This window comes from Molossus molossus, unplaced genomic scaffold, assembly GCF_014108415.1.
Source record: "Molossus molossus isolate mMolMol1 unplaced genomic scaffold, mMolMol1.p scaffold_m16_p_17, whole genome shotgun sequence".
Taxonomy (NCBI): Eukaryota; Metazoa; Chordata; class Mammalia; order Chiroptera; family Molossidae; genus Molossus; species Molossus molossus.
Window position 1 is genome coordinate 10,745,798 of NW_023425352.1, and position 27,736 is coordinate 10,773,533.

Genomic DNA, 27,736 nt, shown 5'->3' on the forward strand with positions numbered 1-27,736 from the left:
TCATGTGAGGTTGTGAAGATTAAATGAATGATATATGTAAATTGCTTTATAAAGTACTCAATAAACCTATACCTTTCCCCTTCTCTTCTTTACCCTCCTGCTGTTAACTACTTCATCATTGGGGAAAACTAATTGGTCGAAAACAAAACATTAAGGCTCTGGCTAGGTGACTTGGTTGGAGTGTTGTCTCGTATTCCAAAAGTTTGTGGGTTCGATCTCCAGTCAGGGCACACGTATGGGAGGCAACTGACTGATGTTTCTCTCGCACATCAATGCTTCTCTCTCTCTCTCTGTCTCTCTCTCCCTCTCTCCCCCTCCCTCCTCCCTTCCCTCTCTCTCTAGAAATTAATAAAGGACATATCCTCAGGCAAGGATTTACAAAATAAAAAATAAAACATTAGGTCTAGTAAATAGTAGATGAGCCCTGGCCAGTTTGACTCAGCGGTTAGAGCGTTGGCCAGCGGTCCGGAGAGACCTGGGTTCGGTTCCCGCTAAGGGCATGTACCTCCGTTGCAGTTTGTCCCCGGCCCTGGTTGGTCGTGCGGGTGGCAGCCACTCGATGTGTCCCTTTCACGTCGATGTTTCTCTCTGTCTCTCCCTCCTACTCTATCTGAACAAAAAAAAAATGGAAAAATGTCCTCAGGTGAGGATAAAAAAAAAATAGATGAGATTAGTTAAAAGTTTGGGCTTGTGAATCAGATAGAGCTGGATTTCAGTCCTGGTTTTACCACTTACATGTGTCATTGGGAAAGTTACTTAACCCCTCTGAGCTTTATTTACCTTATTAGTAAACGTGGGATAATAATACTTGACAGAGTTGTTCTAATTTTTAGATGATATAATATAGGTAAAATGATTACCGCCATAAATATCACTTAGTGTGTAGTAAATTTTAGCTATTCAGAGCAGAAGCATTTGACTCATAGGGTTAATGTAAGGATTAAAATAATGCTTAAATCAAAATGATTAAAATAAAATATTTAAGTTAATGGTTAAAATAAAATATTTAGTAGAGTACCTGGCATAAGATAAGCTCTTGATAAATATTAGCTACTACTATTAGTATCAATGGATTTTAAAGCCATAATACAATATTAAAAACTGAAGTGTAGGGCTCAATTATTGAACCTTGTTGAGGCAAGGGTAAATGTACTGGAGATCGTATGAAGATTACGAATGAAATCATAGCAATCATTACTTCTAAAACCGTTCGTTATACAAACTACAGAATTCAGAAATTGCTTTTAACTTTTTGTTAAAAACGCGACGTGCTTTCCTTTGGCTCAGGTTTCAGTTGAGATATGTGAGGTTGACTGGTCTATCCATTTTCATAATTAACCCTTGCAGATGTTCATTGAACAAAACAAGCTCAAGAGACAAAGCCACCTTCTGCTGCAGAGCTCTGCTCCAGACCAACAGTTTCTGAAAGCTTTGAATGAAAATGCAAAACTCACCCAGCTCCTTGAGGAAGAGAGAATTCAGCACCAACAAAAGGTAACAGACTTTCTTCTGCAGTCTTCACACACACACACACACACACACACACAAAATGAGAAGACTTACTCTGGTCACTTAGACTTCCCCATACCAAATTACCAAGTCTGTTCCTCTTTTAGAAGGAAAGAAACAAAACAAAAACTACCAAATGAACTTAATATAGTGCGCAACTAAAATGGAATGCATTATTGTAGACTTTATACTGTCCCGGAGGACAAAGGGAGGAAAAGAGATACAACTTGAGAAGAGCTTGGCTGATGCACCTCATGCACCGTTTGGAAACCTGAGTTGATTGCGTTTTGGGGAGACTGCGCACACTGGGGAGTATTTGTCTCAAAGAGCTTGTGGGGGGGCATAGGTTTAATTCAAAGAGGGAGGAAAAGTCCATGTTGGTAGTAATTGTTTGCTTAGGGAAAATGCCTGATTTTGTAAACTTGCACAAATGTGTATGTTTAAAGACATCCTACGTGGTTATTTCTGGTTGTTTGAGTGGAACCATTCCGGCTGCCACAGCCCACCTGGGTGTACGCCGCAGAAAGGAGAGTCCGGTGGTGGGTGAGAGAAGGGGCGGGCGAGAGGGAGGGGCCAGCAGCTAGAACTACGCTTTCGAGTTAGAGAATCCACTTGAGAAAAATTACATCAATATTTATACTACTTACAGTGCACCTAGTTTGTGAAGGAAAAGCTGTTAGCTGCTATTCATTATCATTTGTCAAAGCCTCTATAAGGAACACTATTGACATTTAACCCTTGAAGATTTCTGAAGTTTTTACAAAGCTGGATGCTGGTATATGCATAGAAGATGGGAGGGAAATCATTTTGTTTTGTCCCCGCAAGCCAGATCACCATTTTAAATAAAGAGAAAATAAAGGAATGCTATTTTTATTTAGCTTATCCTAGAATTTTTCGGTTTTGAAAAGTCCTATTCCTTGCAGTTAACTCATTTAGTAAATAATGCATACCTAGAATCTGTTGACTCGAACTGAGGTGTGGGACTAAATTGTTATATATTTACCTTGTTGGGTAGGGTGAGAACTCCTGAGGATTAGATAAAAGTCATTAGTGAATTTATAGCAGTCGTTACTTCTAAAACCACTACACTACGCCATAGTTCTATGCCATACAGTTAAAATACACAGTTATACTTTATGTATGTGGTTTATAAAATAGACCGTAGATTTCAGCAATTTTAAAACACAGATATATTGTTTTCACAGTTATAAAGATAACATATTCCTTCTAATAAACAAATTTTTATTTTTTTTTATTTTTTTTTATTTTTTATTTTATTTTATTTTTTAATCCTCACCCGAGGACATTTTTCCATTTTTTGTTCAGGTAGAGTGGGAGGGAGAGAGAGGAACAGAGAGAGAGAGAGAAACATCGATGTGAAAGGAACACATCGAGTGGCTGCCACCCGCACAACCGACCAGGGCCGGGGACAAACTGCAACCAAAGTACGCGCCCTTAGCGGGAACCGAACCCGGGTCTCTCAGGACCGCAAGTCGACGGTCTAACCGCTGAGCCAAACCAGCCAGGGCTTCTTTCTTTTTTTTTTTTTTTTTAATCCTCACCCGAGGACCTAATAAACAAATTTTTAAAATAGAGAAAAAAATAGATGAAAATTAAGATTACCCAAGAATCTCATACTTTGGTGCTTATCTAAACTTTATATAAATATTTACTTTTATGAATATAGTTTAAATGGAATCATACCATGTGTCCTGTTCTGTAACCTTATTTTTAAGATCACTACTAATACATCTTCCCATGTGAGTGCAGAGTGAGCTGTGCGATTTTAAATGGTTCTATAGCATTTCATTTAATGAACACCCAGAATATATTAAGTCAATACTATTGGCAGACATTGAGGTTATTTCCAATTATTCCCTGTTACAAAGAATACTGTAGTGAATGTATTTGAACACTGGTTTTCTTCTTATTTTTTAAGACAAATTATAAAAGTTGTATTACTGAATCACAGGGCCTTTCCTTCATCATCTTTTTTTAAGGGTTTGATGCTTGTTACTAAACTGTGCCCCCAGGGGTCTTTGAAAATGAGTGTGGAAGTATTCATCTGTTTTAAATGAAGTTTTTAGGCATGGTTTTACTTTTTTGGCTCACGTTAAAAATTAAGTTATTTGGGTTATAGGTCTCCAGTAAATTTATATTGAATCAAATACTTGATAATGATTTTAAGTATTATCTGTACCCCAGAATTTTTATCGTTTTTAAGATGGATTGGAATCTCTTTGCTATGAAGTGCAAAGGAAATGGGAAACATTTTTTTTTTCCCTTTATTTTCCTGGAAAATAAAAGGATAAAAAACTTTATCATTCTATAAAAATCTGTTTATAACTTGCAGGTCAAAGAATTAGAAGAACAACTTGAAAATGAAACACTCCACAAAGAGATACACAACCTCAAACAGCAAGTGGAGCTTCTAGAAGAAGATAAAAAAGAATTGGAATCGAAATATCAGAGTTCTGAGGAGAAAGCCAGAAATTTAAAGCATTCTGGTAAAAGCATTGAGTAGGGTGCTATGTCTTATTATTAATCTGTGACTCTCTCAGGCCCAGCACAAAACCCGGCATATAGTCTCAGTTCAGAACATTTACTGAATGCTATAGAAAAATACTAAGATTCGCTTCTAAATTCCTTCCTGTCTAACTATTGCTATTCAGTAGTAGAATGGCCTTTGTAATGAAATGATTCACAAATATTTAAACTTCTTTTTTGGACTTAGGGCCTTTGTGAGCATCACACAGAATTATGAACAAAGATACCATTAATATGGGAAGCCAAAATTCCAGCATTTCTCAGGGCTTCAGCTATGAGTTTCATTAAGTAGTTATTTTATCATTTCCGGGTACATTTTTAAAAAGAATTACCTTTTTTAGATTTATATCACCTTCATCTTTGGTGTCTAATTATACACTTGAAGTAATGCTTACAATATCACACCTAACAATAAAATGGGCAACAATATATATATTAAATGGGAAACTTTTAAAACACCAGGGAATACTTAAAAGGATTTATTCATTCAGTTCTCCACAGCTTAACAGGAGTGTGTGAGTTGGGTTACTGTACAGGGATAAGTAATAAGTTTCTGTTGGAAGGCAGGTCATTTAAGAAGGCAGGTTGTTCCCTTTATAACAGCTTCAATATTCACTTCAGATATTTTGGGTTAATTTTATGCTAGAATTTTGAAATCTGTACAGAAGGACTGAGTTGCCTTTCTTCCTTTAAAAAAAAAATGTTCAGTGCTTTGTAATCTACAGTGAAAAATTAATTAGTTTATTTTTAAAAATTGATTGAAAATTAAATATTCTATCCCCTTTAGTTAATGAATATCAGACCAGCCTGTTCTGAATGCCGTCTATCTTTATTATAAAAGGTGGCAGCAGACAGAGATGTTTGGCATTCAGTGTCTAACATGTTTTAGTTTCCGCTGTGTGTGCCCAGCCATATCCTAGGGTACTGTAAGAAACACAGAAGAGAAGAAACCATGCCTTTTGTCCCAGGGAACTCCAGTTCCCTTTGGAGAGACAGTCACATGCATATGGAATGAGTGGAAGAGTCATGGTGTCGGAGAGCTTAGCTTATTAAGTATTGAGAGTAAAAACAGTTGGACTGACCACTGGGGTACAGTCAGTCTGGAAAGGGGAGTGGCCGTGTGGACAGAGAGCTAGAGTGCAGACAGTCCCTGGAGCCCATTAGAGCCCGTGTCAGAGGTGTGTGCGTCTGTGATGGAAATGTGAATTCTGCTCCCCGGAGTCAGGAACGGTGTCTGGAACAGCACCAGTAGCCCTTGCACATTGTCCGTGCTTAGTAAATGCCTGTTTCGTTCATGACGTGAGCGAGTTGAATGGATACATTATATTTCCAGAGTGCTCTTCAAAAGAGCAAACCATTGCTGAGTTACAGACATCTGAGAGTCTGGTTAATATCAAGAACACTAAGGGTTTCAGTTTCTGAAGGAAATTAACTGGAGGAGGAAAGCATGCTATTAAAATTCAGTACTAAATGTCATCTTTAAAATTAATTCTTGGCCTATACATTTTAAAAGTCAAGTATTACCAGTTTCTTGGTGTCTGAGTAGTATATTTTGTTGCTAACGAATATTTCTTCAGCCCACTCAGCCCGCCCTCCCCACCCGGCCAGCCATTGTCTGCACGTTTTTCTTCTCCGCAGCTGTGTGTGCAGCAAACAGATGGCGGCGTTTTCTTGTACCACGTGTAAGGCCTCTTGCATGAGTGATGGTTTACAAGGTTCTGCAGTTTCATAGTGAATTTTCCAACTCCGCCTTAATGAAAAAGAACTGACATTTTATCTTTTACATGTGCAAAAGGTGTTAAGTCACTTATTGTCGCTCTTTTCTGAACGTGTGCTCTCTGTGCAGTTGATGAACTCCAGAAACGGGTGAACCAGTCTGAGAATTCGGTACCTCCACCACCTCCTCCTCCGCCTCCGCTGCCCCCCCCTCCGCCCAATCCTATCCGGTGAGTGCAGGCAGGAAGACTGCTCCACACCAGTATAATTCTTTGTCAGAGAACCTGAGGTTTATGTTCATGGCACTTTTGTAAATGCTGGCTCAGATGGCATCGTTGGAGGGATGGTAAGACGTATGAAAGATGTCAGCGGGCGCTTCTCCCAGAGAACTTGCTGAAGACGATCCATCATTCCCTTCTTTAATATGTACAGAAAGGGCCTAAAAGCACCTGGCAGAGACATCCTGGAGGCTGACGATGTTCTGTCGTAGGTGTTGAGAGTCCACGTGGATGTTCTGAACCGCGAGGAGCGAGACAGTACCAACTGCTTGGAGACTTCGGTTTTAAAACCGCAGTCCATGTCCTTGTGATTTCCTTTAAATGCGAGGAATCTTGAGCTTCTCCAGAATGCTTTCATCTTTGTCTCTCGCTAAATTGAATTTGAAAAGCACTGGTTTGTTCAATTACTTTGAAAATAAAAGTACTAGATGAAAACGTAACAGGACTAATTATAAACTAATAAACTGAAAGTACTGATGACTTTTATTCCTAACCTCATATTTCAACTTTCCGTAATGCTGAGAGAGGAACCTTCCATGAGAAGAGGAAGTTATGTTTCAGTTCTTGTGACAGCAAATCATTTGTGCAGACAAGAATTCACTTTTCCTGAAGCCTCAGGAAACTTGGTGGCCTGAAGTAAGCACGGTACCCCCAGGGGATCTGGTCAGAGTGTGCCTCCTCTGTGGTCCTTCCTTCCGCCACGCAGGACACGAGACAGTCTACCTGCTCTGGTGACATCTTACCTCCTTAGGTCATGGTGTGAGCTGCTCCTGTATAATCGATTCTTGAACAAATGGAATTTAAAAATTTGCTAGATTTTTACCTTTCATTAACTCATGTGATTTGTTTAATCCTTTCACACAGAGAAGCCATTTAGTCGAATGGCTTTGTACCTTTGCCGATCCATCTGAATAGAATGCGTGGTCTGTTCCTCCCACACGCTCTAAAAATGAGGCTTCGCCTTTAATAAAAGTTCTCATTAGTTTTCCTCACTGAGGAAGGGATGGCAGTCTCTTTTAAACCACTGAAGTGGTTAAAGCAAAATAATTTTTACACAGGATAGATCCAAGAGTCAATTAACAGAATTCCAGGTATTTTAAATTCTTTCTCTCCTGGGTTGCTAAGTCTGCAGGAGATGGAGATATTCTGAATTTGACATTTAAAACAGGAAATTCATCACTTTGATCTTTCTCCAAGGTCTGGAGTTTTGAGTTGATAAGAAAGGTCACTTCTGTCTTTGAGGAGGGAGAACTATTAAAAAGCGATTATAGTCTTGTTGTTGGCCTTTAATTTTTAGTCTCAGAAATCTTGCGAGCCCTTCAAATTCAAAGTACAGTATAACCTAAATAGAATATTTGCCCAAAAAGCACTTTCCAGTTAAATTAACAAATGAGTGTAGAATTCAGACCATATATCTAAAGCATGAATTCTTTTATAAAGCCCTTTAAAGAAAATTCATTGACTAACATGAATACTTTTTATTTTAAGATGAATTTAAATAGTATAAGATACATTTTCTCAGTAGAAAGAAGAATTTTTTTTTTTTTGGTAAGGAGAAGTTCTCAACGAAATATATTTGCATACGTATTGAGTTTCAGTGGACTTTGAACCCACTAATCAATGGTTTTCTCATCTGCTTTACCCTGATGTAGGTCATTTTATACTGGTGGTAGTGAAATAGGATAGGTCCTGGGAAGGTGTGGCTCATGGGGAAAAGGTAGGTTATATTAATGTATTTGTCAGAGTTCCCCAGAGAAACAGAACCAATAGGGTATGTGTGTGTGTATACATGTGCTTACACATATACATAAAAAGCTATTTATTCTAAAGAATTGGTTCACATTATTATGGACATGGACAAGACTCAGGATCTGCAGGGTGAGTCAGCAAGCTGGCGACCAAGGAGAGACTAGGGTAGAGTTTCAGTCTATAGGTCAGCAGGCTCAAGACCCAGGAAGAGGCAATGTTTCAATCTGAGTCTGAAAGCAGGAGAAAAAGAGGCCCTAATTTCAAGGCAGTCAGGAAGGAGAAGTTCTCTCTTACATGGGGGAGGGTCATCACCCTTTTGTTCTCTTCAGGCCTTCAACTGGTTGGACGAGGCCCACCCACATTAGGGAGGGCAATCTGCTTTACTGAGACTACACCTTAAACATTAATCTCATCCAGAATCCTCAAAGAAACACCCACAATGTTTGCCCATATATCTGAGTACCTATGACCCAGTCAAGTTGACCCATGGAATTAAACATCACAGTGGGCATGAGGTACACTTGTTAATGAAGGTGGGGAGGCATCTATAATACATTCAGCAATAAAGATAAATTTAAAAAGTTCAAGGGGAATATATTCCATTGAACTATCCATCTTTGGAGAACCCTTTATCCATTCAATTGAAGTGGCTGTGAAATGGGGAGATTTTTAGACAATGGTTTGGATTATTAGTTCCAGGTGTCTTGTCCTGGTCTTTTCATGTGTCCTGTGAGACCCACCCTACCTATTTTCTGTGTGATCTAAGCCTCATCTTGACAGATGGTTCTTTTCTAATATTATGTACGGTTTTCCTCTGGGTACCATACCAGTCCCCAAACTTATACTTCAATTCAGAACATTTAAAGCGAGCACTTTTTCTACTTAGGTGGTTTACAATGATGACCATATAGTCTTACTTCATTCATGTAAATATATGCAAATCTTCTGAGCAGGACAAATGACTTCCTGCTTTGTCATCTTTATGTACAATAATGCACACTCTCAAAATTTTCATAATTAGAGGTATGCTCATTATAGAGTGTTTTGAGAGGGTAAGGAGAGGCCAATGATTAGTGAGAACCCTCCCCAAGCCTCACCCTTCTGCAAACCAAGAGCAGGCAGACATTGAACACTCCTGCCAGAACGGGGAGAATGAGCAAATAAAATTTGCATTATTTTCTTCCTGCCGACTTCTGGAATAGAACGTGCTTATTTCAAAGTTCGGTGTACAGTAGAATTTCTGACTTTGGTGAAAATAATTTAATTCTATTTTGGGCCACTATGAGCTCAAAGAAGACAAACTAGATGAAGTCAAAGCCCAGTGGCGGGTTGTTTCCCGGTTGGTAGGTCCTGGGAATTTCACAAAGTGGAGCTGGATGTAGTGCTTTGTGGGAGACAGTTCAGGGTGTTCGGGAATTTTGAGAAAAGGCCATCAGAGAGGGGATTAATAATATAATTAAAGGTAGAAGTGAGAAGTAAAAAAAAAATTACAGTGATGAAGAAACTGAGTAGTTTGGTCCTCAGAGCAGGTGTTCCAGTTATAGATATCCAGTTATCCCTCTTTCTAGGGCTCACATCGTGCCTCTCAGACCCCCCAGGTATTTTATGTTTCCCATTGCTGGCTTCCCGGCTGGTCTTCCTCAGGACTTTTCTTTGTCCGGTTGATCACACTGAGTACATTTACAATGTAGTTGAAAGAATTCAAGAATTCTTGACTAATTTGTTTTTGGTAAACTTTTTTGGATGAATGATGACATCTGTAGAAATGTACACAAACCTGTGGACCATTTAAAAATAATATGAAGTGAACATCCGTGTGAGCACTATCCAAATCAAGAAAGAACAATGCTGGTACCCTAGAGTCTCTTATCTTATCCTTCTTTTAAAGAACAGTTTTTTTTTCAATCTTCATCTCTGTCTCTGAACTATAGGGAGATACATACATATGCATATATGAATGCATACCTACAAATACCTGTTTATAAGATTCATCCATGTTATTTTGTATATGTCTATGCATTGTATTGAGAATTACAGCGGTCCCTGTCTTTCAGTAATTCGCTTGGTTTCTCACAGAAAGTGATGAGACGCCTTTTGCTTCCTCGAAGTGATGAAAAGTTTGCTAATTTATTACAAGTGGAAAGTAGGCTACTTAAATCCTCGTTGTACATTATGCACCTTAGAAAGTAGTTGGATATTTACTGATTCATTAGAATCTGTACGTGTTATGTCTTGGATCCTAAAGCATCCAGTAATCTCCTGTCGATCTTTTTCCTTCTCCCGAAGGTCCCTCATGTCCATGATCCGGAAGCGATCCCACCCCGGCGGCAGCGGTGGGAAGAAAGAAAAGGCGGCGCAGCCCGAAACAAGTAATTCGCACCCCGTTGCTTTGTGTTCAGGGGCGATGGCATACACTTTCCTACCAGTACACACGTTTGTTGAGTTCTTCCGCTCTGCACGGACTGTCAGGGGAGAAGTGTGACCTTGACAGCTGTAGCGTAACCCAGAGAACAGGCCTGGCTCTCGTGTGCCTGGCTGTGTGGGGCAGGTGGACAGGCACACACATGACTGTAAGGTGGAGCATGCTGGGACATTCGATGAAGGTATGCTGTCGTTTGGGGTATCAAGGAAAGAGAGGCGGTGATTCCAGATGACGAGCTCGGAGAAAAGCTCTGTAGGCGTGGCAGCAGGTGGACGGAGACTTTGTCAGGCACCTGCTGTGTACTACTCAGGCCTGTGTACTGGAGATGCAAGGCATAGAAATTACATTGGAGCGGGGGAGACAGGGAGAAACAAGAAATTATCCAATGAAATGTGTAATTATTTAAATATAGTCTAAATAGAGAGTGTGGAGGTAGGCAGCAGGTGTCAGTGACGTTTAAGCTGAGTCATAGTGGATTTAGAAGATCAAGGTGAGGGTATTTAGGATAAAAGTAGTTCACACAGAGAGGCAGCAGATTCAAAGGTCGAAAGTGGGGAAAGAGTTTGGCACATCAGGGAACCGAAACAAAGCTGACGTTCCTAGAACGTGGGGTGCAGGAAGGAGTTCTGATAGGTCGGCAGGAGCTGGATTTTGACATTTATCCTAAGGGCAGCGACGTTTTAAGTAGCGGTGTAACTTGATATTTGTGTTCTTTAAAAAAAAAAAAATCACACCTGCTGCAGTGAGCGAAGAGGGAAGAGACTGTCAAGGAAGGAGTGGACCCGAGGGAACTGTTGCCGTCTTCCAGATGAATGCTGGTGGTGGCTCAGATCAGGGTGGCAGCCGTAGAGATGGCAAGAAATGGAGAGATTCGGGAATTATTCGGGGAGTTCAGAGTCACGCCTGCGATCCGCTGCAGGGGGAGCTGTTGAGGACACTGGGAGGAGCCGGGAGTTGGGGGAGGGGCTCCTGTGGAGCAGGGCACTGAGCGGCTGGGTGCAGTCAGTTCACAGCACTGTGGCAGTGGGTGAGCAGCCACAGTGAGCGCAGCACCTGCAGTGCTGGGGCCAGATCTTGGGTCTCTGTGCCTGCGAACCGTAGAACCCAAATTAAATCCAACTACGTTTGCTCAATACCTACGAGTTGCAAAGGAGGGCAGCCCTGCCTGGTTGAGGCCCAGACTGGTGTCAACTTCTTGGCCCCCTTTACCTGGCGGCAGGTTTCATTCCTGCCGTCCAGGCCTGCTCGTGTCATTGGCAAGGTGGCGTTCTCGGGTCATGGATTTGGGCGCCCGTCGTCCTGCGTTCCGTGCTTCTCACTGCATCAGCAGAATGCAGACTCCATCGTCGTCTGTTTGTAGCCGGTTCTCTGCTTTCCGTTCAGCCTCATTTCTCCTTGCACCTGCCCCACCTGTGGCTGGACCATCTCCACAAGCCCCCTACGCACTTGCTCCTGCCTTCCCAGGGTCGCCCTCCGGCCCTTCCTCCAGTGAGGGCTTTCTCAGCAGGGTGCTGCTCTAATTCGGCATCTCCGGGGTAGGTTCCAGGCACGTCGTCTGTGTTCAGGCTCTTCCCTCTTATTTACTAGTGTTAGTATTAATAATCCAAAATGAATGGCTCATCACTGTGTGTTGCTGTAGCATTTTGCTTCCATTTTACAGCAGAGGTTTAATGTCTCCCCAACCGCCGGCTTCGGCTCTGGTGTCTGAGTTTTTCCATAGCTCCCCCTTGAACAGATTGAAAGTTCGTTGAGGGTGCTCCTCTCTGCAGCATCTCACTGTTTTCATGCACATTGAATGAGTCTAAGATCAGATTTCGTCTTTTTTCTTTTAGCAAGAGCCTCACAACTGTTACAAATGAAAGCCATTTGATTTCATGTGTACGCGCTGACTTTCTGTGCCTGGTTCCTACAGCCCTTGTATGTTCCTCTGCATAGTAATGCAGCTGAAAGGCAAATTCTGCTTTGCACAGGGCATCACGGGATTCAGAAAAAGTCCTGCTTGTGGTGATCTGCAGGACGGCCCTTCTCCTGGGTTCCTGGCTATGTACCTTCCCTGGAATTAAACTTTGGTTTTTTTCTATCTTGTTTGGGGACAGTTGGTAAGTCTGGGAGGGTCAGGAAGGCAGAACAAAATGATTTCCCCTTCTAAGTAAATTACAGTATTAGCTCGTCAACCTGCATGGCACCCTTAACTTGAAAAAAAGGATTCTAGAATTTGTTAACCTCCAATGTTAGAAACCATACTTTTCCTTAGGAAAATGATGTTTCATTTGCAATTCATGACATGTGGTGGTATTTCCTCCCGTATCCGTGAGCTATGGCATTGCACTTTGTGAATTTGTAGTTACTGACGCAGAAATTGCTCGTGAGGTTTTACACTAGAGCCTCTAAAATCAAACTGCCCGATGTGACAGGTGCCACAGCCACACGGGGCTGGAGCCTCGCTCTCTCTGGCGAGGTTACTGAGCGTGTCTTGTTAACAGTTCCCACTAAAAAATGTGTTGAATGAATGCATCCGCAGTAATTAAATGCATGCTGAATGGATGTAGAGCACCAAACACCTTGGAGTTGCCATTTAAAATGAAGGGACCATACTTGCTATCACGGCATTTTCTATGTTCACTTCTTACGGTGTTTTTCCTATTCCACTGGTGTGCCTTTCAGAGCTTATGAATGGGGGAACTTCTGTTGGTAGGTTATGGCTCTTAGAAAACGTGATTGTAGGGAAGGTCTGTGGAATACTATGGTGGTTTTAAGGTTTAAATATAAGAAATCATTATAGACTTTGAAGTTAGTAACTAATTTTGATAAGCATGCAGTTATTGGACATGTTCTGAAATATCATATATTTAGGTCATTAATTTGTTGATATTTTTTACCTCAGTTTACTAATCCATAGAATGAGGATAATAGTAGTTCCTATTTCGTAGATTTGTTGTGAGAACTGTTGAGTATCATTTAGGGTAATACTTAACATATAGCAAATACCCCAAATGTTAGCTAAACAGAAAAGGGACAAGGTCCTAACCACCCTTGCGGGGCAGGAGTCAGTTGGCAGGCTCTTACGATTACTGTAGTTAGACATTTCCTTAACTTTATGACCTGAGGTCAAATTCAGACTTGTTCAACCATGATCCAGTCTTTAGAAATTTTGTACATCATGGTGGCATAAGATTTTTTTTTAATGCCTTTTTATTTATTTAATCCTCACCCAAGGTCATTTTTCCATTTTTTTGTTCAAATAGAGTGGGAGTGAGAGAGAGGAAGAGAGAGAGGGGGGGGGGGAGAGGGAGAGGTGAAAGGGACACATCGAGTGGCTGCCACCCGCACGACCAACCAGGGCCAAGGACAAACTGCAACCGAGGTACATGCCCTTAGCGGGAAACGAACCCGGGTCTCTCTGGACCGCAGGCTGACGCTCTATCCGCTGAGCCAAACGGGCCAGGACTATTTATTTATTTTTTAAATCCTCACCTGAGGATATTTTTCTATTTATCTTTAGATTGGGGGGTGGGAGAGACAGAGAGAGACACATCAATGTGAGAGAGACACATTGATTGGTTGCCTCCTGCATGACCCAGACCAGGGCTGGAGAATGAACCACAACCAAGATACGTGCCGTTTACTGGAATTGAACCCACAACTCTTTGGTCTGGGACCGATGCTCTAACTGCTGAGCCAAAACAGCCAGGGCTTTAATGCCCTTTTAAAAATGTTAGTGAAAGAGAAGAGTAATCCTTTGGCATTAAACATTCATTTTCGTTTCTTTTAGGTAATAACAAAAGATTTCATTGAGCAATAAGGTGATGGTTTTGTCTGTGGGTCTTTTTCTTTCTTTTTAAGGAATTAACTTATTTTTCAAGTAGGTCTTAAAATTTAAGCCTCAATTAATTACATGTAGCTTTCTGATCCAAGACTGACCTTGAAGCACTAACTCAAAGAACATTTGATTTGATTTTCCTGTGGTAGTTCAATAACATTAGACCTGTTGTCTTCATTTGTCCCCTTTCTTTAATCTCCAGGATCCTGCATATTTCCATTGTCCCCCTGATTACATGCTTTTGTGAGACAATTACCAACTGCATGATTGCAGAAAGAATTACAAAACATACCATGAGCTCTCCGTAGGTGACTCTTGCAGATTTATTAGAACAGCTTAACAGTTTAGAAGTTCGTATAGATTGCTTTTTGCTGGTTCAAAAACAGGGGCAGGGAGAAAGAAAGCTTGTGTAGCTAACCTAGCATTGCCCTGGTATTGTGCCCGACTAGGGTATCTGATAAGAGTGATTTCTTTTCCTTACGACCAACTAAGCCTTTACATTTGAAAAAGACTGAGAAATCAAAGGCCTGGTTTATAATCTGTGCACAGTACAGATAGTGGCACTTCTCTGAGTTATCACTATGATTCTGGCAAGCAGAAATAAGAAACTACTTTAAATTCCTGCTATGTTAGATGCGGCAGCAGATCTGAATGGTGTTGACCATAATTCTCCATCTGTCTGCCTTAAGTAGTTTTGTATGGTGCATTTAATTGGGTTTCTGTCATTCCTTACAGAGTGCTAATCTGTTTGTAGGCTCTGTTCCTGTTGCCATGCCGCTCTTTCCAAGTCTCTCTCAAAATGGCAGCGTTTTTGAACACTAGATCTTTTTTTTTGAAGATGTTTCTTTTAATTCCCAGGAAGAAATTCCATACCCATACCAGGTGCTTGAATGACAGATCTGGGTTTTATCTCCTTTGGTTTTGAAAAGGATCAGCAAAAGCTCTGCGTAGTGCATTATTGAGGTATTCAGATATTGAATGAGTGAGAGGATGAATGAATGATGGATGGATGGATGGATGGATGGATGGATGGATGGATGGATGGGTGGATTTCTATCCATAATAATTTTCTCGTCTGTACCCTTGTTGATGTGTGTGAACCATCAGCGGAAGCTGCCCAGGAAAATGCTACTCAGGGGCACATAGTTGATCAAGCACAGTTTTGTCCTTTTTATTTTCTGGTGATTGAGTTCCGGCTTTGGTGCTGTTTTTCCCACATTGCCTGGCAAAAGATACTGTATTTTTTTTTTTACTTTTGGATATGAAAAATGCTGTTTAGATATTTTAATTTCCAGCACTTCAGTGGCTTGTGAGGATGACAGAATACTGTTGGAAGTCAGGGCTGTATCAGAAAACCTAGTTTATTCAATGAATGTAGCAGTGATCCCATCACTATGGTGCTCGCAGCAGTGAGGATGATGGAACCTTCTAGACTCTCTGAGTTGCTCCCCTGGGCATATATATAAGCAGAATAACCACCCAGGGTTAGTGAATTCCAGCCAGGTAGCAGAAAAGGAAGCCATGATTTAGGCCTTAGGGCAAAGCCTGCCCCTACTATCAATTAGCTTGGGGATGTAGTTGTGATGGCCTCCATTTAGAAGCCAACTTTTTAGGGCTTAGTTATTTCTGCTCAAACAATAAAAATTTTAATAGCCATTTCAAACCCAAACTTGACAAGTCAGTCCGTAGGCAGATACTTGTTGAGTGCCCACCGTGTTTGGTCTTATTAAAGATGCTAATGGGAAGGTCTTTATGAGATATTTAAACGTAAATCTATTGGCTGCAGTGTTTTAGATGGAGGTAAACACAAGATCTAGGACTGCATTAATAGTGGTAAATAGTCCAAAAATGATTCCGTGCTTTTGGTCAAGCTGTTCTGGAAAAGAGACACATGTCTGCATTCTGATCAACAGGTTAATGCTCACCACAGTTGCGTTCATCTAATTGGTACATATTTCAACAGCTTGATTGTTTTTGCAGCAAAACCGTGCAAAGGTTAGACAATAGACAGTTGAAATTTTAAAATCAAACTTAATTACTTAATTACAGTCATTTCTAGATGTGTGTTTTCTTTTAACATGGACAATTTTAAAGGACTCAAAAAAGGTTGGCTTAAATGTTTCCTTCCCATGTGGTTCCTAAACAAAAGATGGCAATTTAAAAAATAGATTTTACCTATTTGCTGCTCATCTTTTGACTGAATTTTTTTCAATAAGTGAAAGAATCTTTCTGATCTTTTATTTTCAAATGGGCTTTTTTTTTTTTTTTAAGAATTTTTATTTATTTTTTTGTTACAGATATTTTACCTTTTTACCCCATTGGCACCCCCCCCCCCACCCCCCCCCCACCCTGTCCCCGGCTTAGTTGTCCATGTCCATTGGTCATGCATACATGCATATAAGTTCTGTGGTTTATCTCTTCCCACCCTCCCACCCCCCATCCCCTCTTCTGAGGGATGTCAGTCTGTCCTACTTCCATGTGTCTGGGTCTACTGTATTCCTCAGACTGTTATGTTCATTATATTCCGTATATAAGTGAGATCATGTGGTATTTGTCTTTTTCTGCTTGGCTTCTTTCACTTAGGTCCAGGTCCCTCCGTGTCGTCTCAAAGGATAAGAGATCTTTCTTTCTTACTGCTGCATAGTACTCCATTGTGTATATGTACCACAGCTTTTTTATCCATTCGTCTACTGGTGGACACTTGGGCTGTTTCCAGATCTTAGCTATTGTAAATAGTGCTGCTATGAACATGGGGGTACATATATTCTTCCTGATTGGTGTTTCAGGCTTCTTAGGGTATATTCCCAGCAGTGGGATCACTGGGTCAAATGGAAGTTCAATTTTTAATTTTTTGAGGTAGCACCATATTGTTTTCCATAGCGGCTGCACCAGTCTGCATTCCCACCAGCAGTGTATTAGAGTCCCCTTTTCTCCACACCCTCGCCAACGCTTGTTTTTTGATGATTTGTTGATGGCGGCCATTCTGACAGGTGTGAGGTGATACCTCATTGTTGTTTTAATTTGCATCTCTCTGATGATTAGTGATGTTGAGCATTTCTTCATATGTCTCTTGGCCATCAAATGGGCTTTTTGATAGATACTTCTTTGGGCTGATTTCTTTGACATATGATGTACCATAACTTATAAAAATATCTTTGTGACAAAGATGAATGATTATTTGGGGTTAGTTACAAAGTTGGGTTTCTGAAGACCTGTAGAAATTCAAGTCTCTCATTTGCTGACAAAGGAAACAAAATCCACTTTAATTATTTAGCATAAATGAGCTGGTGTTGATTTTCAGGCTACAAATTAGACCTTAAAATGTGTAAGTCTTATTTTTCAAAGCAGATCTTTTATTAAAAGATTTTTATGAACAAATATGTTGCTATCTGGTAACTGTTAACCTTAAATTGTCGGTATATTGTGACTTTGAAAAATGACTGATTAATTACATAGTATAATCTTTGTAAGTCACCAAAAATAGGAAGTAGCTGTTTTCTTGTAATCTAAGATGATTTGTGTGTGTGTTCTTTGAATAGCTGAAGAAGTCACAGATCTGAAGAGGCAAGCCGTTGAAGAGATGATGGATAGAATTAAAAAGGGAGTTCACCTTAGACCAGTTAATCAGACAGCTAGACCGAAGGCACAGGTATGGAATGACTAAGTGATTTCTCTCCTTCTTGATGTTTCTTTTTTCAAACATGAAATTTCGAAATGTGATACAAACTATAGCAGGACTGACTGTCACGTCTTAGGATAAGGCTAATGTGTCATAAAAGCCTTCATTTCCATAAGCTTGTTTCAGGAGGACTCTGACCCATGGTAGCCCTAAGTCACCATGGAAACTAAGTCCTGCTGTTGCAGGGTGCTGTTATCAACTTGAGAGAGACAGTGTTGGGAACTGTTATACCAAACCAGTAACAATTATGACACCGCTGTTTCTTTTCTTTAATTCCTGGTTATTTTGTGTAAGTTAACAAGTATTTATGGAGTATCTGATATATGCTAGGTACAGTTGTAGGCACTGAGGAGAAAGCAGTCAACAGGAGAGACAAAAATTCTTGCCTTGGTGAGGCTTCTACGTGTGTGAGTGTGGGCGGAGGCTGGGATAGGGATCTCATAATACTGCCAGGACGGGCCTAAGACAGCTTTCGAGAAATGAGAGATTTATGTGGTTGTTTCCACTGATTTCACAGACCGATTCCAGGTCACTTCGAGGAGAGGTGATGCTGTCTGTATCTCCAGCTGTCTCTGAACTCAAAGCCCACAGTGGCACCAGGACCTATCGGAGCACTGAGCCTCAGTACTTTCCCTTGGACACCGTCCCATTTCAGTAGACCCGATAATGCAGTTTGGGGCATTTTTCTTTCTTTCTCGTTTTTTTTACCCCTCACCCGAAGACATGTTTATTTATTTTAGAGAGAGAAACATTGATGTGAAACATCAATCAGTTGCCTTCCGTACTCACCCCGTCCGGGGGATCAAACTTGCAACCTTTTGGTGTACGGGACAACGCTCCAGCCGATGGAGCCACCTAGCCAGGGTTTGACATTTTTCTTGGGAAGAAAAAAGTATTTTTTCAATTTAGTAAGGTATCAACAGGTTAGTTCTCTTTCTTCTACTTTTAATTTTAATTTTTAAAAAATATGTTTTTATTGACTTTTTTAGAGAGCAAGGGAGAGAGAGAGAGAGAGGCATGGACCAGCTGCCTCCTGCACATCCCCTACTGGGGATCAAGCCCACAACGTGGGCATTGGTTGAGAATTGAACCAGCCATGACTGGGAATTGCACTGGAACCTCTCAGTCCATGGGGCGACGCACAATCCTCTGAGCCACACCGGCTGGGCTCTTCTACTTTTAAAACAAATGTTACAGTTCTGTCTTACTGCAAAGAGGCCCCTCTTTAGCTGTTCCCGTGTCCCCAAGGATCAAAACTGTTCAGTTTACACTCTCCTTTGCCACAGGCAGGCAAGGGAGCCAGGCAGGCAGGAATGGCCATGCTGTGGGCTGCCCACGGCAGGGGGTTGGAAGGATGGGAAGAAAACTCAGCTCCAAGAGCTGGTTGACATCTAGTGAAGTGGAAGCTTCGGCCGACCCCGTGGAGTAACTCAGTCTTGTGCTGATGCTCTGAAAGCACTTTCCTAAGTCAGGGGCCGAACACGGAGCAGGGGGAGAAGCTGAGTGTGGAAACCGTCGGGCACGGCTGTTTTGGTGCTGGTGTCTGGTGACTGTGGTTGGAGTTGGGGCCTCACACTCTCCCGCTGCCCAGGTTCATTCTCCAGAGTGGGAACAGCGCCTGCCCTACCCGACTCACGAGGTGCTGTCACGATCAAATGGAATAAAGTGTGAAAACACTTCGAAACGCAGGGTCTAAAAGGAACCTTTGAAAAGAATACATTCTTATGACTTTGCTGTCACAACTACTTTGGAAAGAATAAGCAAAACCATGCTATTATTAGAGAATAAAAGCAGTGTTATAAAGAAGCCAAATTAGTTTGGAAAGAAAAACGTTGGAAACTTCTTAAATCATAAGTAATCAGTGTTCCAGGTGTACTCTTCCAACAGTTACACATTATTTGTCCATTCGGAATCTGGAAGACAATGGAACAAGGGTCAGAGGATGAGGGGGTTTTTTTGCTGGTAATCATTAAACCATGTAACTATGTAGTTGGAGTGCTGAGGACCTCGTCAGTCACCTTTATTTATTTACTTATTAAAAAAATCTTCCTTTATTGACTTTTTTTTTTTTTAGAGAGAGAGAGAGAGAAACATTGATGAGAGAGAACATTGACTGGCTGCCTCCTGCGTGCCCCACACTGGGGATTTGGCCCACAACCTGGGCATGTGTCCTGACCGGGAATTGGACCAGAGACCCCTTGGTGCATGGGTCCGTCCTCAACCACTAAGCCACACCAGCCAGATTGGTCAGTTGCCTTTAAAACAGTTGGTCCCTGCCTGTCTGGGTACAGACTTTTCCCAGGCCTCTTCGGTGCTTTCCGGGAACGTCACAAGCGCGAGAGCATGTGGCCTGGGCTTCAGAGAGCAGCGTGAGTGGCATGGTGGCATTCTTGAGTATGCCTTCAGCCAGGGCGTTCATTCGAAAGTCACAGCTTGTCACCTGCAGAAGTCAAGCCTGCCTTGAGAATGCTGATTTCACGGCATGTATTCTAAATTCCTTGACGTTGTTGGCGGCACTGGTGTGATTACATGTAGTGTCTTGGAGCTTGGGGCGGGCGCCGGGGGCACGTGCAGCTCACAGAAATCCCAGGCTGCGAAGTGCCATGCCTTGTCTCATTTGTCCACGAGCCGCAGACCTCTCTCCGCCTTCTCCCTCTCTCTTTCTCACTTTTGTGCTATTGTCCATTTAAAAAGATTGGAATGGGATCTTATTCTTCCTGTCTTTTGAGAGGAAAGGGTGACAGGTTGCTATGAATCACCCCCCATTTTCCGATGAGGGAGAAATGAGCCTCAGCTCCTTCCAGGAATGAATGAGAGGCCGAGGGGTGCTTTCACTGTCTTGCAGGTCTCCCCTTCTGCTCCACCCTTTGCAAAAGGAAGTAGTACAGGGGCCATCAGACGTCTTGTTAAATCTTTTTCATGCGGTCCTCATGCTAAATTTCCCCTCCATTAAATTAGTTGAGGGATCCACAGAGACCATTAGGTATTATGGGGCCAGTAAATATTTCCCAGACCTTCAGTTCAAATTGTTTTATTCAGCCCAGCCGGTGTGGCTCAGTGGTTGAGCGTCCCCCCATGCACCAAGAGGTCACCAGTTCGATTCCCGGTCGGGGCACATGCCCATGTTGTGGGCCCGATCCCCAGTGGGGGGCATGCAGGAGGCAGCCAATCCATGTTCTCTCTCATCGATGTTTTCTCTCATCGATGTTTCTATCTCTCTCTTCCTTTCCCTTCCTCTCCCTCTAAATCAGTAAAGAAAAAAAATTTTTTTTTTAATTGTTTTATTCATGGTGTAGCCAAAAGAGAACTGGCTTTGTAATCAAGACACTGGCTCCAATACAACCTTCCTCAAGGTGTATCTTTCCTCCTAAGTAGGACGAAACGATTGGACGACACACCCCCTGAGGTCTTCTTCTGTTTTGATAGCCAGGGATGCTGATGCTCTCCTGTAAGCCAGGCTCTTTGCTGATCCCTGCTCCCGACTCAGTCCTGTTGTGGGATTCGTGAAACTATACGTGCCGGTCCTCTGTCCCCAGCCCTCGCCCGGAGCTGGCGGAGCTGAGCGAGGGTTTCTGCTTGCTTTCTGCTCGCCGCCTTCCTGGTCCTCCCTTGCCGGCAGAAGTCCAGCCATGCACGTGGAGAAGTTTATTGTAAAAAAAAAAATCAGAATAATTTGAAATTAGGTCTTTGAAGTCTGGTGTTGACCGATTTGTGTGTGTGTATAATGACAAACAAGTAACAAAATAATGTTTAGACTGTGGTAGCTTGACTCCTTCTGCTTTGAATATTACTTCTAATTTTCTACTTAGCTGCCATTTGGGAACAATAACCTGTCCAATATTTTTTCCTGACAGTGAAACAGAGATTTAATTTTTTAAAGTGGTGACTACAGGCCACCTTGTCATGTAAAATGTTTGTTTAGTATTTTAAAAATGAATTACTCAGTAATTTTTTTTTTTTTTTAATTGTAGCCAGAATCTTCCAAAGGCTCTGAGAGCGCAGTGAGTGAATTAAAAGGAATACTGGTAAGAACAGGTCTCAGCTTGTTACTCAGTCAATGTGAGAATGAAAGGAGAATGTTTTTGAAATTGATTTTTATGAATAATTGGTTTGATAGGTTTTATTTCCACTGACAATAGCCTCATTTCTTTTGATAGTTTACTTGATTGTGTTATAGACTCCTCCGTCGAATGTGTTATTAATGTATCAATGCTCTGCTGTTTCTATTCCAAAAGAATGGTTACATTTTCACCAAAATCACTGTTCCTCGTTCTTACCGTCCAATCCTTGCATTACAGCTTGAAGATAAAAACGTCTAGCCAGGTGTGAGGAGCGGTCCTTGCTTGTTACTAACAGAAGTAGAGTAGAGTCTTTCACACGGATAGTGCTTAACTTTGAGACATGAAGGTGGGATTCTTGGCGCCTGACTGTAAATCTGAGCTCCTACCCAAACATGTTAGTATCGGGGTCATAGTCTGCTTTTTCTCACAGTTAAAAAAAGCATCTGATGGTAAATTGGAGAATAAAATAAAAGTCCCTTTCTTTATGTTACTAATTTCATTTTCTAAAAGTAATTCATACCCATCGGAGAACACACTTAATGCCCACCTCCGGCTGCATTCCCCTTTCCCAAGTGCGAGCTTTTGCCAACAGAATAGAGGATCGCTGCCCTCTCCAGCAGTTGCTCCCAGAGAGGAACGCCCCCCTTAGGAAATGTTTCAGATGCCCAGAGCTCTGCTCTCAGACCCCGTTACAGTCTCTATACCAGTCATTATGCCCAGGAAGTCAACAAGCTTGGGGGCGGAAGTGCGAACTAATATTCCCATGTTTGTTGTTACCGTGCTAATTATGCATTGCCTGGAGACATCCCCATAATTGTGGTAAACAAAATTATTTTCCTCAAGCATGAAATGGCAGACTGAACCCAGAATGGCTTAATTAGTTAACTTCAGTTGTAGGTGAGCGGAATTAGTGCTAGAGAGAGGTATAGCCGTGGCTAACGGTGCTGGTCTGCCTACAGAGTCAGGTATTAAAACCATTAGAAAAGTCTGTGGCTATTAGCTAGCAGATCCTTTGATGAGAAAGGTTTGTTATGCAGTGTTCTGTTCAGGAGAACTCTCTTTGACAGTCTCTGGCTTTACATTATAATGCTAATTCCTGTTCAAGAAAATGTCCCAGGGGCACGGTGAGATTCTAGAGTAGAGTTCTGATCATCAGTGAAAGAGTAAACTATACTGAGTGTGACTTTTTAAAGATCAGGTCTACTGGCAAAATCAGACATGTATGTGAGAGCGATATGAAATGTAACTGCCCGGGACAGGCTGCTCCCTGGTCTGGATGGTAGCAAGTTGACCGATTGCAGCGCTGCTCAAAATATCATATTCACTGTACAGTCCCGTTCACTGTAATTCTGTGCCACTCCAAGAAGAGAAATTTTTGAAATGGATTTTTGTGAAATAATTTACAAATTATAAAAATTGTCAAAACATCTTTTTTTTTTTTTTCTCATTTCCCTACAAATTGTCCCTTTCCTCCTTGTCCTGGATTTATCATTAGACTTCTCTACATTATGTGGCATTGATCTATCACTGTAGCTGTAATTCTGACAATATTATTTTTTTGCATTAAGTTGTTTTTGCCTCATTTTTCATTGGAACCGACAGTGTCCTCTCCTTCTTTGCCCACTGGCAGCTCTCTGCTACCCCCATAGAAGTCCCGTTGAGGGGTGATGGATTACTTGCCATGCCCAGGCACCCGGTGCTAAGAAACCGTACAACTTCTTGTAAGAGAGAGAAAAAGGAAGCCCCTATCGCATGGGCTATATTAGTGCTTTTTGCTGGAGGTCAACTATCAGGATTATCAAAGTTAGTACCCAGCCAAGCACATGACGCCAACTTCACAGTTGTGACATGTGATTAAGAAATAGGAAAAGAATATGAAAAGCCTACATATTATATCCTGAGATGGAAAGTGAGCATCTGGACCAAGAGATGCCAGGAAACCAAGAACAGCCTGTGAGCACTGCTGTGGAACAGAGACTGGGAGTACACCAGGCTGGGCCGTGTTTGCGGAAATGAGCGAGACGGACCTGAGTGGAAAAGGACATCCCCAACTTAGAGAAAGTCAGCACCTGGACGGAAACACAGCTCTGGCGTACAAGACCTCTAGTTTGAGTTGTATAGTTTTCAAGCCGAGTTTTGAAGTCTCTGCGTTTTCTGATATCATTTTTCTAAGCCTATTTACACTTCATTTTTAAAAATTGCGTAGATTGTAGATTTTAAAAATATCTAGTTCATTTCTTGTAGTCACACACGGGTTTTGAGGTATTAGAAACCTCTTGAGTCTCCCCAGCCATTTAAAAATCGAAGTGGAAATAGCGATTTCTGAAGTTTAAATCAAGACAAATTAATTGAAGAAACAAAAATAGTATTTGAGAAAATGACCGGGTCTTTCTCGAATATCTTAAGTTTTTCAGAGTACCCAGAAATTGCTGAATAGTTCATTTTTCCACCTGACGATTAGATTACTCAGTATTATGAACATTTAACTAATGTGGGGACTAAGATTATTAAATGACCAAAGTGGTTCCAAGTAGGGATTGAGTACTGATTTGAGTGTCAGAAGAGCTAAATTCAAGGTCCCATCCTACCACTGCCTTATCCTGGCTGTCTTCTCTGCAAAGTTAAGGGCTGTATACACCGCATGGTTCCCGAGTTAATTTCTGGCTCTCAAAATCTGTGATTATAATGTAAATGGGTAATTAAGATACTCTTGGTACTTTATTAACTGAGCTCCTTTATCATTTCAGTTGAGAGTCATGTAGAAACCTTTCTTTCTCCTAAAATTGCCTCCATATTTAAAGTTTACTTATATATTAGCTAAATTAACCATTATCGGTCCATGAGTGGAGAAAAAGTGTAGGATTCAAGGATTTGAACTTAAATGGATTTCTTCAGTACCAGGTGTGAAGAGAGGGTCATTCACCACGGTCAGGAATTTGGGGAAATAATGAAAATTAGAGAATATTGTGAAAGGTAAATTCTTCAATAAAAAGCCATTAACGCCAGCCATTGGGAAAATCACACAGAATGTCCTTGACATTCAAACATGCATTTTTATGAGTTGTTTTTAATGATAATGATCATACCTTTAAAAATATCTGTTCACATTGGCTATAGTTAGTACTTTTCAAAACTTATAAACAAATTATTTGGAAATCATTTTTTCTAGCACATTTTAAAAAATTTATCTAAATTGGGTTTAGTTCTGTTTTCTTTACCTTATCAGTGTCTATCCTACTGTATGATGAGTAGCTATAGATCTGCTTGTTAACTTAAATAAACCAAATAATTTTTAAATTATAAAATGAGCTGTGATAGTGTTACATGTAATGTGGTTTTCCTTCGAATATATTTTACGAATATTTGCAATAAAGGAAAAACAGATAAAAAGCACTTGGGGTGGGGGAGGGGTATGGGATGTGAGCCTGGTCTAAGTGCATTACACATCAATTTCGGTTAGGCATAATGGTCGAAAAAGCATATTCTTCCCAAGTTCCTCCCTGACAACAGGCTGCTTTCCTATAACTTCATGCTGTTAGGAAGAAAAAAAACCTTTCTAAACAAAACAACATAATAGCCGGTGTTCTATGAGATTTGTAATTACCTGATGTTACAAACCTTTTTGTTTTATAGGCTAAAGAAGAAACATGAGTTGTCATTTTTAGCCGGTAGCTTTCTTAGAGCCCTCAGGAAGTTATTAGCAGGGACAAAGAGCAAGCCCACAGTGAGCTCAGAAATGACAAAGGCTGGCCTGGTTGTTAGCCTTGGTGGACAAAAGCTGCCTTCTGACTCGGGCACGAAGTCAGGCAAGTTATACCAGACTTGAGATTCTGATTTGCTCTGATCAACATACTGTGGGTCTCCTGGCTTTTGTTCTCCCCAAGTCTGTGTCGCAGGTGAGGAGGGCCGTTTCAGAGAAATAGTGGGCATTCCTTATGAAAGAAAACGGACCCCTTGTAATGGTGAGGCGCTGAGTCTTTATAGTTAAGAAGCACATCAGCTAGGGTTCTGTTCCAGCACTTGACTGGCAGTGCAGACAAAGCCACGCTCTCCTTCCATAAGGTCCCTCCCAGAGCAGCCAGGGCGGGAAGCACTGCCTGGGTGGCTCCCTGCTGTCTTGAAGGTCAGCAGGAGCACAGCTTGCGGACACTCTCGTTTCCTCCAGTACCTCTGAGCCCTGAGCAGCCCATTCCCTGCCTCCTCTGTTAGGATACTGGAGTTAGGATGCCAGGCCCTTCCTTACCTCCCTGCAGGAGTGTAACCTTTCCTCTTTCACAATGAAGCCATGTGTGCAGCCTGTCTTTGGGTTAGGCCACTGGAGAGCATTATGTGCCTCCTTTGGCAGCCACGACACCATTGTCACCCGCTGTGCAGTCAAGGTCATTCTCTGAAGAATCAGCCACTCGTGTTTCAGGGCCACAGGATTTTTGGTTCTGTAACTTGTGGCTGCCATATCGAGATATCCTTCTCAGGTGAGTTCAATATATCCATCCTCTTCTCCACGTGACCGATCAGCACGCATCAGTCTTAATCATCCAGTACAGGTACCTTCCCGCCACTGACTTTCCTGTAGTGAGCGCATCAAGGGGCATTCTTGTACTGGTCTTTTGATATGACAGCTAACGTCTTAACCATCAGTAGCACCTTCTTCAGTGATCCAACACTGTGTGTTGTTGAAGATATGCACATGAGAAAATACACAGATGTCACGTTCATTTTATTTTCTAATTCCATTCAAATCCTGGTAATGTTTTTGGTAGTTTGATTTGCATATTCTTTTGTATATTGTATGAAGCCATTAACCTTTTTGTTTTTTTTTTGTTTTCACTTTAGGGGACACTTAACAAATCCACTAGCTCAAGAAGCTTAAAATCCCTTGACCCCGAAGGCAGTGAGACTGAGTTAGAAAGGATCTTGCGTCGCAGAAAGGTGACGGCAGAAGCGAATAGCAGTAGTAAGCCGGCGTCACTTCTCCACCGCTCTGCCCTTCCTCTGCCCTTCCTCTCCCGTCTCCCTCTGAGGCGCTTGGGAACACAAAACTCTTTCTTAAAAACTGTCATTAAATGCCCTGGCCGGTTTGGCTCAGCGGTTAGAGCGTCGGCCCGCGGACCAGAGAGACCCGGGTTCAGTTCCCGCCAAGGGCACGTACCTCGGTTGCAGTTTGTCCCCGACCCCAACCAAGGTCGTGTGGGTGGCAGCCACTTGATGTGTCGATGTCTCTCTCTCTCTCTTCCCCCCTCTCTCCCTCCCACTCTATCTGAAGATAAATGCAAAAATATACTTGGCTGAGGATAAAAAGCAAGTAAAAACTGTTATTAAATGTTTTTAATGTGAGTGAGAAGTATTGGATGGTGAAAGGGTCTTATGGATATCTGGTAAGACCACTGACATTATTTTTATTTATCGGCGTGTCTGCTATGTTTTTGTAGGTAATCAGGCTTTTAGAGATTGGGTTTGCTTAATGCAGGATGCCCTTGTGTGAAGACATTCAGGATGGGCTTTGGTTACAATGTAACATTGAGTACAGGCTCTGGAACCAGACAGTGTGAGTTCGAATCCTAGCTCTGACATTTACTAGCTGCTTGCTCTTCCACAAATCACCCAGTCTCTCTGAGCCTCGGTTTCTTCAACTGCAACGTAAAGATAATAAAAGCACTACCTCATAGGAGTATTCAGAGGATGAAGTCAGTGCATATATGAAAAGTGTTTAGCACTGTGCCTGGCAGAAAGTCAGCACACGGTAATCAGTAATAATAGTAGTAATTACACGTCAGTTACAAATGCAGAGGAATTGTCTTAGTTTTTCACACCCATTCAGTGTAGTATCTCTGCATGTGAGCCAAGTGAATGAGAAATTCTAGCTCTGTCACCCACTGTGACCATCTGAGCAAGTCTCAGCTCACAATTTGTCTGTGTGTTGTGATGCGCACGTATTGGGCATCAAAGCCTGTTCCC

The 27,736-nt window shown here is 41.7% G+C and overlaps 1 protein-coding gene across 1 annotated transcript in view; it reads left to right on the forward strand.

Moving 5' to 3' along the window:
* Positions 1-27,736, forward strand: part of SHTN1 (shootin 1) — a 99,111-nt gene that overhangs the window by 50,773 nt on the left and 20,602 nt on the right. The window contains exons 9-15 of the mRNA XM_036265796.1: positions 1,348-1,494; positions 3,863-4,016; positions 5,903-6,002; positions 10,086-10,168; positions 17,581-17,690; positions 21,692-21,745; positions 26,615-26,735. Of these exons, the coding sequence (XP_036121689.1) occupies positions 1,348-1,494; positions 3,863-4,016; positions 5,903-6,002; positions 10,086-10,168; positions 17,581-17,690; positions 21,692-21,745; positions 26,615-26,735 (769 nt within the window). The remainder of the gene's footprint in view (positions 1-1,347; positions 1,495-3,862; positions 4,017-5,902; positions 6,003-10,085; positions 10,169-17,580; positions 17,691-21,691; positions 21,746-26,614; positions 26,736-27,736) is intronic.